General features: G+C 32.7%; 1 protein-coding gene across 1 annotated transcript; it reads right to left on the reverse strand.

Annotated features, from left to right (window-relative positions):
• Nucleotides 1-13,827: 13,827 nt before the first annotated feature.
• Nucleotides 13,828-14,451, reverse strand: LOC149533192 (germin-like protein 9-3). Its single transcript, XM_089804877.1, has one exon. The coding sequence runs from the start codon at nucleotides 14,449-14,451 to the stop codon at nucleotides 13,828-13,830; it is 624 nt and encodes a 207-aa protein (XP_089661003.1).
• Between the last annotated feature and the right edge of the window lie 600 nt (nucleotides 14,452-15,051).

The following is a 15,051-nucleotide window of genomic DNA, read 5'->3' on the forward strand; positions in this document are numbered from 1 at the left end:
AAGCTCTTGTGAGGAAAGCAAGTTCACCACCACTTGGGAGTCAGACTCACAGATAATCTTGTGCCATCACCACAAACAACACTATTCCACAACATATAAAATGGCCTGAGCCTCCATGAGATTGTTAGTGTAGTCACCCTTATGCACTAAGAAAAATAATTTAACTAGTAGGGCCTGGATTCCCCCGGGAAGAACCATCAGTGTTAATTTTTAGAACTCTATGGGGAGGCGGAGTCCAATGCCCCTCCTAATTCACCTATCCTTTCCTCTATTGTCATGGCTGCTTGGGCACTCTTTGATACCATTAAGCTGCAACCCCATCCTAAAATTGAAAATTGAGGTGATTGCATATAGCAAGATCAGTCAGATCCATACCCCCATCTAGCACATTTAGTGGAACATTATTAATAGTCTTTCAAAAATTTGATTGATCAAATATGTATATGCTTTTGATGAAATGTTTAGTTATGTGGATGGAGAGTACAAAGATGGAGCTTTTGATGAAAATTGGTAAAAATTGATTTCCTATATGTTTTGATGAGCTAGATTTTAATTTGCATTATGTCTATTGGTTTTCTTTGACTTGGAGTTTGATAAAGATTGGGGATATTGAGCTTTTCTTGTGAAATGCTTTGAAGATTTAGCATACTTTATAGGTTTTCACAATAATACAAAAGTAGTGTTAGTAGATGGCTTTATATACTAGAGCACTATTGGAATTATAATATTTTTTATTGATATGATTATCTTGGGCCCTTGCTACTAGATAGATTTTTCATATCACCAACTATGGTTTGGATCTGACAAGTGCGTTCAACAACACATGTTGGCACCCATGACAACAATAAATGATGCATTTTATTTGAGCACAAAAGATGAGCACCCAAATTCATTGAGGAAACTATAATCTCTGATGGTGCCCCAAAAAATAGTAGGAGCTCTGTTGCATATGGTATTACTCCAGTTGATTTTGTAGAATCTACTTTATCAACTGTAGAACCAACTGGATCACCACAAATTTTACACAAATCCATTCTACCGACTACAAATAGAGAAATTGTAAAGAAAAATGCAAGTTATTCAGCAAGGGATTCAAATTACCAACATGAATGAAGGGATTAACTAGATGATCTAGAGTCAATTCTAGCACATATACAACCTACTGGTTATTTTTCAAATTTTTCTTGTAGTCAATTAGATAGTCTTTGGGCGAAACATTATAAATTGCAGCGGAAGCAAGTAAATTTCAATAATGTCTAAGCCAATGTTTTAATTTTTTTACTATCCTATTGTTCATAACTTTTTCCTATTCTAGATTTGATTTTGATGGCTGACAAATATTGATTTTCATTTACCAAAGATTTGTTTTTATGGCTAAAATATTTGGGTTGAAGAAACATGTGAGTACTTTATGGAAAACTTATATCACATCATGCCTCCAACAGGTGTCGTCATGCCTCCAACAGATCTTGAATGCAATGCTATCCATATCATATTGCCTCCAACAGATGTTGTCGAATGCAATGTTATTTGTATCATATTTTTATTAGAGAATTTCTTTGATGAAAAGATATTTAATGCAATGCTATCTGTATTAGATTTTTATTAAAAATTGATCTGTTGAAAAGATATTAGGAACTTTTAGAATATTTCATTGATTGCATAGTGTCAACCTTTTCAAGTACCAATAAATGTGTAAGTTTAAATGTACTCAAGTTTACAACATCAACTTTACAAGTAAGTCACCAATAAACTTGTCCATACTATACATTTTTAATTGTGATGGATATTCATCAGAACCATTTTTTGAAAATTATTTTGGGATAGTTGCTTTCTAGTGTGAGACAAATTTCAGTTATAAGTAACCTCATAGGAAAAGGCTATCAGCTTATTATTATTATTATTTAACCAAATCACTTCATTTTCTTCTACTTTCGATAGCAATAAAGAAATCAAATTCTAAAAAGGTTAAATTTGTGTCTTCAGATGTCTAATATCAATCTAAAAATAAAATCAAAGTTCAATTTTTAAGAATTTGAAATAAAAATATATAATTCATAAATAAATAAATAGGATTACATGAAATCTAATTTACATTTTTTTCTATGTGAAAAAAGTGTAAAAACAAACAAAAATGTCATGTAATTCTATTTTTTTAATAAATTAAATGTTTTTATTTTAAATTTAAAAGGATTTTAAGTTTAATTTGATTTAATTATTGTTTAAATTAATAATATCGTAAATATTTTAAATTTCAAGTTCAATGTTATTTTTTGTTCATCCTAATTTTCTTTCTAATAATTATTAATTTTCAATTTAAATACAAAATTTATCATAAGCTAATTTTCTTTGTACTAATCATTTTTTTTTATAGTCTTGAAAGATATATAAAAAATCAATTTAAGATTTTTTTTTGGAAAGTAATAATTTAAAATTACTTAGTTTTCTAATGTGATGTAATTTCAATTATTTTATAAATAATGTGATTGTTTTCATTAAAATAAAATAGAGTACCTATTTCAATGATTGCACTATCAAAACTATCAAATCAAATTGCAAAAATACTAACTAATCTAATAAACAACATTTTACCTCAAAAAGTCCTTGGTTTTGATGATTGCAATCTAATATTAATTATTGAACAAGTTAGTGACAATCAAAGATCTTCTCATACACTCATTGATTGGTGAAATTAATCCTTACAAAATGAATGTATTGCTGGAATTTGAAAGCTTCTAAATAAAGTAACCAATGATGTTTCTCCTATAGTACATTTATAGACTAACTTGATCTTAAGTTGACACTAGTTCATAAGATATAAGACATGGATTATGAGTCTATGACACATAATAAAAATAAATTCCTAATAATGTCATAATGGAAGACTGAAATAACTATAATGAAAAAGCAAAGAAAATGGTGGTTACAATTATAATGGAAGTAATCCACATGCCAAAGAGGTATACTATAAATAGGATTCTCATGATGTCACTAGATAGAGGTGTCAAATCACATTAATATTCATTTTGGACCTTTGTCCTCTTTGGTTGTAAGAATATAGATTACTTCTAAAGTACATGGTTGCATGAAATACACATAAAGTTATAAGTCAAATACATATATTATACATAAATTTATAACTTAAGTCAAAGGAGAAAGTGTAAGGAAACTTGCAACAAAGAATATAACCATTTCCACATAACCCATAATAGATCTGAAATAAACATGCAATTGAAATCCACATGCAAGAGAATAGACAACATACCCATAAAAAAAAATGTGAAACAAGATATACCCTGGGAAACCCTCATTGAGGGAAAAAAAATCTAGCCTCCAAAAGCACCCATCACCATGTATTATTCAGAAAAAATACCATTGCAATACAACCATGGAAGCTTTCAAAGCCATAGCCACAACCAAGCAATCCATGTGAACAAGCATGAAACCACACATCTCATGCCATGCTTCCAACCTTCACAAATGCTCCCTTGGCTAACCTATCAAGCCTTATCCCACTCGACTCTTGCTTCTTCTTTTTTTCTAACTTCTTGCCAACAACAACTACCCTTGTGGTTGCTTATATAGTACCAAGTCCCACAAAACCACCAAGTGGTATTACATAAACTATGTGTTAAAACTATGTACCTAACCCCTTGACCCTTTCCCCAATATTAAATAATTACATGAAATATTATCACAATGTTATAATACAAATCATCAAGTATATAATGTTGCATGTCCATCTAGATGCAACATTACATAATAAAATAAAATAATACAATATAACAATAATATGCAAGGTGTGCAACACCCATTATCTCAATAGAAAGATTCCCATGTTTCTCAGAATAAGGATGTAATGTCCCCATCTTTTTAGCAACTCAATAGAGTTCTTAGCCTTTACATTCTTTGAAGGCTAAGTGGAGAAATAAGGAGAAATTAGTTAAATTAATTTCTTATAAAGTCATTAAATAAATTAAAATTAAAAGGTTACTTTATATTTAATTAATTTAATTTTCTAGAAGCACAACTAATTATTGTACTAGAAAGGGGGAAGCTTCTAGAGGGTGCATTTTCTAGAAGTACAAGTAATTATTGTGTTGAAAAGGGGAAGCTTCTAGAGAGTGTAATTAAATTATTTTTTTTTTTCTTCTAGAAGGGTGAAGAAAAAGAATAAATAGGGAGGGAAACCTCATTGTTGAGCATTGAATGTGTTGCCATCTACTCTTCTGGATAGCTTGTGGAGCCAAGGGTTTCTATAGTAATTATATTGAGTGTTGGGAACGAATACTCCTATTGATTTGCATAACTAAGTTGGTGAAATATCTTCCAAAGGGTTGTGGGTATTGGAGAAGACAAATTGATCTTTTCATTGTGCCAAATTTGTGACCTAGGGCTAACTTTGTGGAGTAGGGAATAAGTTGGAATTTGCTACAGTGAGTTGCTATAGGAAAATTGATGTTTTTGGAGCAATTCTAGGTTTTTATCTACTACATTTTGCATTCTTTGAGAGTAGATATTTAGGGCATTGGTAGGCTTTGTAAAATCTATTGTAATCTGATCTATATTAGAGTTTTATATCAGAATGTGTTGCACTAATGTCTTATTGATGTAGATGAATATTTTCCTATTTATAATCAGTGTTATTAAACAATAATTGCATCTTCATTGTTAGTTGTTTGGTGTGTTTTTTGGAAGCATATAAATTAAAGTTTGGCATTTAGAAAGCAATTAGAATTTACATATGCAATATATCTCTTACTTGCAAAGTGTTTGACAAAATGTCAAATAATTGAAATTGAGAAGGATTTAGTGTTTCACAAAGTTATAACCTATTAGGGTTATTACATTGGTATCAGAGCTTTGATCCTATCATCCTGGAGGGTTGAAGTTTCATATGTAGCTAGAACAATGAGGCCACCTTAGGGTTTACGCTCGTAGGAGATCAAAACAAGAGAAAAATTAGTTTGAGAATATCCCCATAGAAGAAATGGGTGACAAGGGAGGAGAAGAGATGACAAGAAACAAAGGAAACAATGGAGACAATGAAGAAAGAGAAGCACAAGAGTTCTTTAGACATTTGATAGTAGAGCAGCGATGGATGGCTAAAGCTTTATGAAAACTTACTACAGTAATACAGAAGATGAACCCATCAATCAAACAAAACCAAGTCCTAGATGTTGACATGAGTATAGTACAAAGAGCTTCCTCCTGGACCATTCATAGATCTACACACCCTACCTTTCTTATAAATAAACATGAAGATGATAATGCTGAAGGAGAGGCAACATTTGTAGATCATCTTATGGCAGCGAATGTTGAAAGGGAATCATTAACACCAGAGGTTAGGGAACACTTGAGCTTTGATAGATTTGTGAGTCAAAGGAGAGAGCATCACAAGACAAGGAAAGATCAAAGGCCAAGAGACCAAAAGAAGATCTAAAGCATGTAGCCAACAATATCACATTACCTATGTTTGATGGAAGTCAAAAAGTTAGAGCTCAGTCTTGGATTCATAATAACCTACGACCCATGATAAAGTAGAATGACTTTATGTTTGCTAGTTCCAATAAGGTATGGAAAAACTTGTATGATGAATTTGATAGACATGCAAATTTGAATCAAGAAAATAGTATGACAACCTTGGGTGATGATTTTTCTACATCATCCTTACAAGAGGTTTCACAAGAGGTTATGGAAGTGACCATGGGTGTTGATACTCAAGATATTAGTACCTTGAATAGATATATCTCATAAACACTTCTAATTTTTATGACATTAGTTATGAAACCTTGCTTCCACAAGGGCCAAATGCTATCCCTGAGATTTCACTTGGTAGTACTCAAGAAAGGGGTATTACTGAAACAATGTATGATGCAAATTCATGCATTGGTCAGTCTAATTCTTCAAATCAGACCTTAGAAAATGAGTTTGAAGATTCAGTTGTTGGCATGCAGCCCTAGGATTGTGAGCTAGAGGAACATGTAGTTGAGTTATCTATTGAAGGACATAGAAGCAGTACCTTGGATGTTGATATGTGCATGGATGATATAATACAACATAATGTGTCTAATTCAGATTCATTTCAGTTAGGGAGCTTGCTTTGGAATGGGCAATTACAAAGACCTCATCATTTGATTAGGCCACTTAAGGTGGATATGAAAGTTGATCCTCTACATTGTGGAGTAGCCTTTAGTATTTTGATTACACATGTTGAAGGTAAAACTTTACAATGGCATAATATCATTACTGATTTGTTTGAGGAAAATTGTGTTATGCACCACCATTCTCCATATAATGAAAACATCAACATTATGATAACATCCATTGATGGCAGCCTTATGCCTATTGATAAATTGAAAGATATCAATTATACAAGAACTAGTTTAACATACTTTGGCAATAAAGACATGAAGAAGTTTAAAGAAATGAATGATGAATGATTGCAAAAAACTAAAAATGCTAAATCATTGGCTACCAATGCAAGACAAAATCTTCAAGAAGTTAAAGGAAAGGTCAATGTCCTCAACATAGCAAGGAAAAAGAGGATGGATAACATTAGAAGAATCTTAATTCAAACAAATAATGAATCTAAAAAGGTACCTGGATTCGACGAAAACAACAAAGTTGACAAGTCTGGTCAATTAAAGGATTTGATAAAGATTCAAAACATTAAGGAACAAGAATAGTTTGAGGGTCCTTCATGTGTGGCTGAGGTTGCTCATAGCTTGGAGACTCAGTTGAAGGTGAAGAAGGATGAGATTATTGTAGCATTATCTCATCATGACATGATGCACAAACAAACTGAGGATCATATTTGGTTAGTTCAAAAAAAGTTAGATCCAAAGGGGGAATTAGCAATACCCCTAGATAGAGAAATGCTTAATGATTTGAGTAGAAAGAAGTTTAGTTTTTAGTGCAAAGGGGCACATGATGCAAGCCATGATTGTCCATTAAGGTATAAGGGGAAGATTAATTGTGTTATGTGGGCATATAATGAGAATTTTGAATCTAAAAATTTAGATCATAAATTTTATCAAGAAGGGTCTAACCTAAGTAGGATCACAACATAAGGAAGAAAGGGCTGAAAGGGAAGAGTCAATTTAGCTACAGGAAGCACATCTTACTAACATATAACTTGAGGGATCCCTTAGGATGCGTGGAGTTTTATTTGGGCAGAAGATCATTACCTTGCTTTATACAAGAGCCACACATAACTTCATTGATGCTTGATTGGTTCAAATATGCAACATACAGATGTAGGTCTTTGAGGGTATACCAGTAAAGGTTACAAATGGCTACACTCTTAGGTGTGATAGGAAGATTTTAGATCTACCCATGCATTTGAATAAATTTGAGTTCAATGCAAATTTTTATGTTTTAAACATGGGAGATGTTGATATGGTATTGTGGATGACATGGTTCCATGACATAGATTGTGTTTTGATGCCAATATATGAGGAGCAACAAAAACATGTTGATCATCTTGACATACAACAGTTGAGGCTATTTGTGTTAGTTTTTGTGTACAACAAATTGTGGAGGGATTATATTCTGCATCTTGATACAAGTTTGGGTATTCTTGGCAAAGAGACCTTGCTTGTCAAGGAATATAAGTGTGAGTCAAGCTCTAGAGAGCTATTGTACTTAGGACACATCATTAGCACACAGGGAGTATGCATGGATCTAGACAAGGTTAAGGCAATCATTGAGTGACCTACACCTGAGAGTCTCATACAACTTAGAGGAATTTTGGGCTCATGTGGTTTTTGTTGCAGATTTGTTAATGAATATTGACGACATGCAACACCACTTTCTAATGCAACCCATAAGGGTTATCTCAGGAACTATATTGTAGGGCAGAAAAAGGGATGGGTTAAGTGGATGTCTTTGTGAATATTTCTATTATGTTACCTACCATCTTTCTATTCAGATGACACCATTTATGGTCTTGTATGGTTATAAGGCACCCAACTTTCTTAATTTATTGTTCAGTGATAGTAGAGTGCCTAGTGTTAGAGCTTTGTTGTAGGTAAATCAAAATATCATGAGGGCTCTCAAGGAGAATATTTAGAGAGCACAAATCCAACAGAAGAAATATGCAGATCAAGAAAGAGTTGAAGATTCATTCTAGGTAAGATATATGGTGTACTTGATGCTACAACCTTATAGATATTCTACACTAAATAAGAATGGTACATGGAAGCTCAAGCCACAATACTATGGACCCTTCAGAATCATTAAGTGTGTAGGTGAGGTAGCTTATGAATTGAAGTTACTAGCTAACACTAAGGTCCATAATTTTTTTCATGCATCATGTCTCAAGAAGGCTTTAGGACATTGTGTGGTCCCTTTTAAAATTCTACCACCCTTAGATGATGAGGGTAAGTTGATTTTGGTGCCTAAGGCTATATTGGATGTTAGGGAGAAATAGTTGAGGAGAGGAGTTATCAAGGAATATTTGATCAAATGGAAGGACTTGCCAGTTGATGATGCTACTTGGGAAGGTGAGGAAATTTTGCAGCATCTGAAGTTGACATTGCTTGAGGACAAGCAATTTCAAGAGGGGTAGACTGTAATGCCCCCATCTTTTTAGCAACTCAATAGAGATCTTAGTCTTTACATTCTCTGAAGGCTAAGTGGAGAAATATAGAGAAATTGGATAAATTAATTTCTTATAAAATCATTAAATAAATTAAAATTAAAAGGTGACTTTATATTTAATTAATTTTATTTTCTAGAAGTACAACTAATTATTGTATTGGAAAGGGGGAAGCTTCTAGAGAGTTCATTTTGTAGAAGTACAACTAATTATTGCATTGGAAAGGGGGAAGCTTCTAGAGAGTGCAATTAAATAATATTTTATTCCCTTCTAGAAGGGTGAAGGAAAAGAATAAATAGGGAGGGTAGCCTCATTGCTAAGCATCAAATGTGTTGCTATCTACTCTTCTAGATAGCTTGTGGAGCTAAGGGTTTCTACAGTTGTTATATTGATTGTTGGAAATGAATAATCCTATTGATTTGCATAACTGAGGTGGTGAAATATCTTCCAAATGGTTGCAATTGTTGGAGAAGACAAATCATTCTTTTCATTGTGCCAAATTTGTGGCCTAGGGCCAGCTTTGAGGAGTAAGGAATACATTGGAATTTGCTACAGTGATTTGCTACAGGAAAATTCATGTTTTTGTAATAATTCTAGGTTTTTATCTACTACATTTCGCATTGTTTGAGAGTAGATATTTAGGGCATTCGTAGGGTTTGTAAAATCTATTGCAATCTGATTTATATCAAAATTTGTTGCCCTAATGTCTTATTGATGTAGATGCATATTTTCCTATTTATAATTAGTGTTATTAAAAAATAATTGCATCTTCATTGTTAGTTATTTGATGTATTCTTTGGAAGCATATTTAATAAAGTTTGGCATTTAGAAAGCAATAAGAATTTACATATGCAATAGATCTCTTCCTTGCAAAGTGTTTGACAAAGTGTCAAACAATTGAAATTGAGAAGGATTTGGTGTTTCATGAAGTTATAACCTATTGAGGTTATTACAAAGGGTAGAAGTATTTCCCTTGTTAAGAAGAGTATCTATGTGAAAGGTAAGGAGGGAGGAAATAAGAAACATTTTTTGAAGAGTAAGGAGACTCGTCTTGTTATCAATCATGTTGACCACCATGTAACTGGGTCTAAAGGAGATCAGTATTATCATGATAGTAAAATCTAGGCCTCAGAGAAGGACAATATGTAGACTAGTTCTACGACTTCCTCCTTGGAATTACTACATAAGACTAAAGAAAAAAATAGATGTTTCTATTTCTATGGATAGTTGGGTGTATGATAAAATCTACACCATTAGAAGCAAGGTTAATGTTGTAGTGAAGAGGCTCAAGAAAGAAGCAAATAATAGGAATTAATTGAAAGGAAAATATAACAAAATCCTAGTGCACTTCAATCTCTATGAGGGTAAACTGAGGAATATACTTAAAGAGAGTGATGGGAGGATTAATTGTTATTTGTAGAAACTAATTTATATCATGGGCAAGATCAATGTGGAAGGTATTGAGCTCAATGTGGAACTAGGAAGTAATGATAGTGAGGTGGCTTCTATTGAGGGATTAGGCAAGAGAACCAAGGAAACTCTTAATAGGAAAGCGAGAACTTCCTTGAAGGCTTAAAGAAATTGAGCACCACCATGGACAAGGTGAATGCAATGGGGATATAGGTTGTCAAGACTCTTAAGGAGCTAGTTTGATTTTAGATCAAGTTTGTTTATGTCTAGGTAGTCCTCTATTTTTAATTTAAATAGTTTTTCAATTGTCTTTTGGATGTAGGGTAGTTTGTTAGTTGTCTTTCCTCTAGAATTGACTCAAACTATGGTTTTATTATAAATATCTCATGTAATATTTTGGACTAAAGTTTTGGGTCCCCTTTAAAACCCAATTTTACCTGAATCCAAAAATTATGAATTTTTTTTTGTATTTGATAATTAGTTAATTAATGAATATGTTGTGTTAACAAAAAAAAAAATTGATGTCACTTACAAATGAATTAAATTTTGAAAAGCTAAATTAAAATAGGAAGTGTCATTTGACATTAAAAATTATTAAAAATGTAAATTAAAATAAAATAGAAAATGGTATTCTCAAATATTTTCAAATGATTAAAAAAATAATGAAATATGTCAAATGACATATTTAAAGAGAAAATGAAATTTGAAAATGAAGGTACCTTTTGGGAATTTGAGGAGACATACTTGAATTATAAACAATTTATTGTCACCTAGAAATGAAATAATATTTGGAAAAAAAATTAAAATAGCAATTTTCATTTGGCATTCATATATATTAAAAAATAAAAAAATTAAATAAAATATCAAATTGCCTTCTAAAATATTAAAAATTAAAACTCTAATTAAAATGGAAAATGTCAAATGAGCTTATATATAGTCCTCATTTGTGGTTTTTACCATTTATTAAGATTTAAGATTTCACTATTATAATATTAGCTCAAGGTAATTAGTTTCAATTACTACATTTATTAATTTTACTGATTTCAATATTTGAATTACATAATGATTTTTAAAGTAATTTAATAGATTAATTTAAGAAATAATGTTGAGAGGATACACTCTTTTAAATGAGAAAAATGATGTGACCAATGAGGTAATGAGGGGAGGGTTGGGGGGGGGGGGGGGGGGGGGAGAGAGAGAGAGAGAGAGAGAGAGATCTAAAACTAACCATAATTCTAACAATAATTTTAAACCATAACCTAAGTCTTAACACTAACTCTATCCCTAACTGAGCAACCATAAAATCTAATTGTAAACTTTATGCCAACTAACATTAACCATATACATGTATACCTTAATATGAACCCAAATGATCTATAATCTAACAAATAATCCTAATCCCAATCCCTAGTCATAATTATAACCTTAGAACCTTAATTATAACCCTAATCACAATTGTTGTTATAAATATGTAGCGAACCATTTAATGACAATTTTATGGAAAGAAAATGATCAAGTATATTAATCATTAAAGTATATTTGAATGTTCTAGCCTTCTCTATCACATGATTAGCTCTCTATTAGAACGTATGTGTACAGTTACATGGACACAACTATGATCCATACAAAATGTACTGTTGATCAAATTTCAAAAATAGAAAATGCAATGGACTTTCACAAAATTTCCATGATTTTTTTTTATGATTTTCATATTTTGTGGTAGAAACCAACAATTTTTTAAAAAAGAATTATTGTATTTTTAGAAATCTAAAAAAATAAGTTTGACTACTTTTTTGTTGTCTTTGGTACATTTTACCTAGAGGTTAACCAACATCTATCTATACAACCTTCTTTTTTTAGAGCAATATAAGACCTCCATTTCAAATTGTTGTTAATTCATTTGAAATCCACTACTCAGTATTCATTCTTATTCTTTGGGAGTTGATTTCAAGAGTTATTTCTTATATTACTATATTAAAAATATCATACATTTAAATAGTGATGAAAATTTTAATTGTAATCAATATGAATTTCATGAAGAAAGTGAAGAAAAAGGAAAACACATTGGGTTTTCATTTATTCAAACTCATAAAAATGATTATGATGGTCTCTCAAGGACCAAAAAAAACAAGAAAGAGAGAAAGAGGGATAGTAGCAACAAGCATGATGAAAGAAGTGCCCGAGGATTAAGCTTTGAGGGATGCCTTGAGCATGTAGATATCCTCTCACAACTACCTCTAGATATCCATCATCACTCCTTCATCAACTTCCACAAACTACACATCATAACCAGAGAAAACATCCTAGTCACAAAAATCCCCCATCCTCAAAACCAAATCCTAGGGACAAACCCAACAAAAAAAGGTACAAGCTTGAAGCATGACCCTGTAAAGTGGTGAAAATATGCATTCGAAAAAGACAAAAAGAAGAAGGTGAGAATCAATGAATGTTGGAGATGACCTCAATGGTAGTCATTCCTCCTACATGATTTCCAACCATTGCATAACAATTTTAGCTCCCCACTCTTCAAATAAGGAAACTTCTACCGTGTTAATAAGTACACAAAAATATATAACTATATGAATTTCTCACGGTTCAAAATAAATAATTTTTTTTTTTAATGCTTTGTTTCTTTTAATTTTAAATATATAAATACAAGTTGTATGTGGCATTTATCATATGGCAGGTAAATTTAGTACAAATAGTAGTGACATGTTCTTTGTTGTGAAAAAACTATATTTTTTGTTTGATAAATTTATTTTTTCTACTCATCAAAATAAAAAATAAATACAAACATTAGAAATCATACTTAGCTTTTAAAAATTCACCATATGATTGGCAGTCTAATTTATAAAATGGAATCAAATGATTCCAATAGTATTCTACCTTTGGTAGGAACTAACAAGTAAATATAATAACGTGTCACATTTTCCATCATGATGTATTGTTTAAAAATTTAATGTCTTAACATTTATTACAAAATAAATATTGTAAAGAATTATAAGTAAAAAATAATAATCCCTCAACCTACCTCTTCTTGTCAAAGCCTTTTGCCACTATTACTCTCGGAGTCTTCATGGACTCTAGCCCTAGTTCTGCCTCGAAGAATGCGAACAAAAAGCCCTTAAGTAATAGGAAAAATATCAGCGTTATTGACTTCAATACTGATACTAGGCGGAGTAATAAAGCTAGGAGGAGGTCCAACAAAAGGCTTAAAAAGGAAAAAATTAAGACACCCCCAAAACAGGAGGTGAGTTTTGAGTCCATGAAGAGTGAAAGGAGTTCCACTTGAAGGAAGAAGAAGGTTATTTTCCTGGCTTAGGGGGTAAGGATGTTGCAAGCCCTTCCCATGGTGTCGAAGTCTTTGCTCTCCCACCATTCAAATATATACATATGATTTCAGCTTATGAAATGTGCATCTATAGCCAATGGACATTTCTACAAACACTTGGCATGCTAATGACTAAAACACACAATTACAACTTGACTTTTTAACAAACAATTGTTTTGCAACCTTATAACTCTTTATTTCAATACCATAAAAGTAAGCTCTTTGAAAACCATTCAACTTGACCAACAAACCACAAATCCATTACAACATTACTTTTAATAAATTAATATTATTAAACTTCATATTAAAAATTAAAGGATCACACTCTAAATTTTAATACGGTAACCCACAATAAAGATAAAAACAATTAATGGTTCCTTTTATTTAACTTTGCATAACTGCACAAATATGACGATCTCCATGGAAAGCAGAAAAAGTGTCTGCAAACAAACAACTGAAGTGGGAATCGTACAAGCCTTGAGGTTTAAGCTTTGAGGGACGCCTTGAGCATGTCGATGGTTTTGGCGTCTGTCTTGAAAGACTTGGCCAGAACATCGCTGGTTATACCACTCGTAAACAGAGCAGAGGGCATTGAAACGGTGCCTGCGTTGGCGCTCCCAAAGGCGGAAATAGCGAAAGCGTGGTTGTATTTGTCGTTGTTCAATTGGAAATGGAGGAGTCCCGCGGGAAAGACGAAGAGATCTCCGGCGAAGAGGGTCTGCGTGAAGAGTTTTCCGGTGGTGTCGACGAGTCCAATCTGCAGAGATCCGGTGGTGAGATAGAGGAGTTCGGAAGCGCGAGGGTGAGTGTGAGGAGGGTTCACCGCGCCAGCAGCAAACTGCAGCACAGCCATGGAAACGCTAAGCCCAGTCAAAGCAGGGAACTCTGCCATGGATGCCTTTGTTACTTTGGCGTTGCTCATCCCGGTTACGTTGTTGCTTCTAACCTGTTGGAGTCCAGTGAAGGTGAAGAAACTGCCATCCACATTATTCTGCCCCGCAGGGAGAACAAAATCAGAGAGGATGTCAGGATCAGATGCGTATGTCGTTCCCACAATGTTGAACGCCAATAAAGTGACCATAATAAAGCAGGCTGTGTTGAACTCCATCTCTCTCTTATATCACTCTTAATATCACAACTGATCAGAAGCACTTGTTTCACTGCGCAAACAAGGATTTCTGATTGCTGGTTTGAGTAAGGAGTGTTAGAAATCAGGTATTTATAAAGGCAGGCAGAGTAGCGCCTTAACAAGTTCATTAACTACAATTCCGCGTCCTTCAATGCGCAGGCCGGTCGGATTCCTCATTCATGAGAATAGTTTAGAGAACGAATGTCGTGTTGGACTGAGCGTCCATTCTAACGATGCAATACAGGCCTGCCGTTTACAAGAAGATACCGAACGCGTTCTACACTTTTGGGGATATATATCTGTCTGTTCTTCTTTCTTTAAAGAAAATTTGCAATATATACTGTTCCGTTAAATTGTTCTATATTGCTTGCAATCTATTCATGTACACTTTTATATTGAAGATATTGCAATATATATTCTTTTATTAGATTACTTAATAATTAGTTGATAGGCTTTTTTAATATATATTCTTTTATTAGATTAACTAATTTTCCTTTTGGAGTTCACTCCAATCAGAATTTGACTCCCCCTATAAATTGACTGCCCATAAATGGTTTCAGATGGCTGGTACATGGCTGG

The sequence above is a fragment of the Cupressus sempervirens genome, chromosome 10 (genome assembly GCF_028749045.1).
Source record: "Cupressus sempervirens isolate cs-2001-9-10 chromosome 10, ASM2874904v1, whole genome shotgun sequence".
NCBI classification, from domain to species: Eukaryota; Viridiplantae; Streptophyta; class Pinopsida; order Cupressales; family Cupressaceae; genus Cupressus; species Cupressus sempervirens.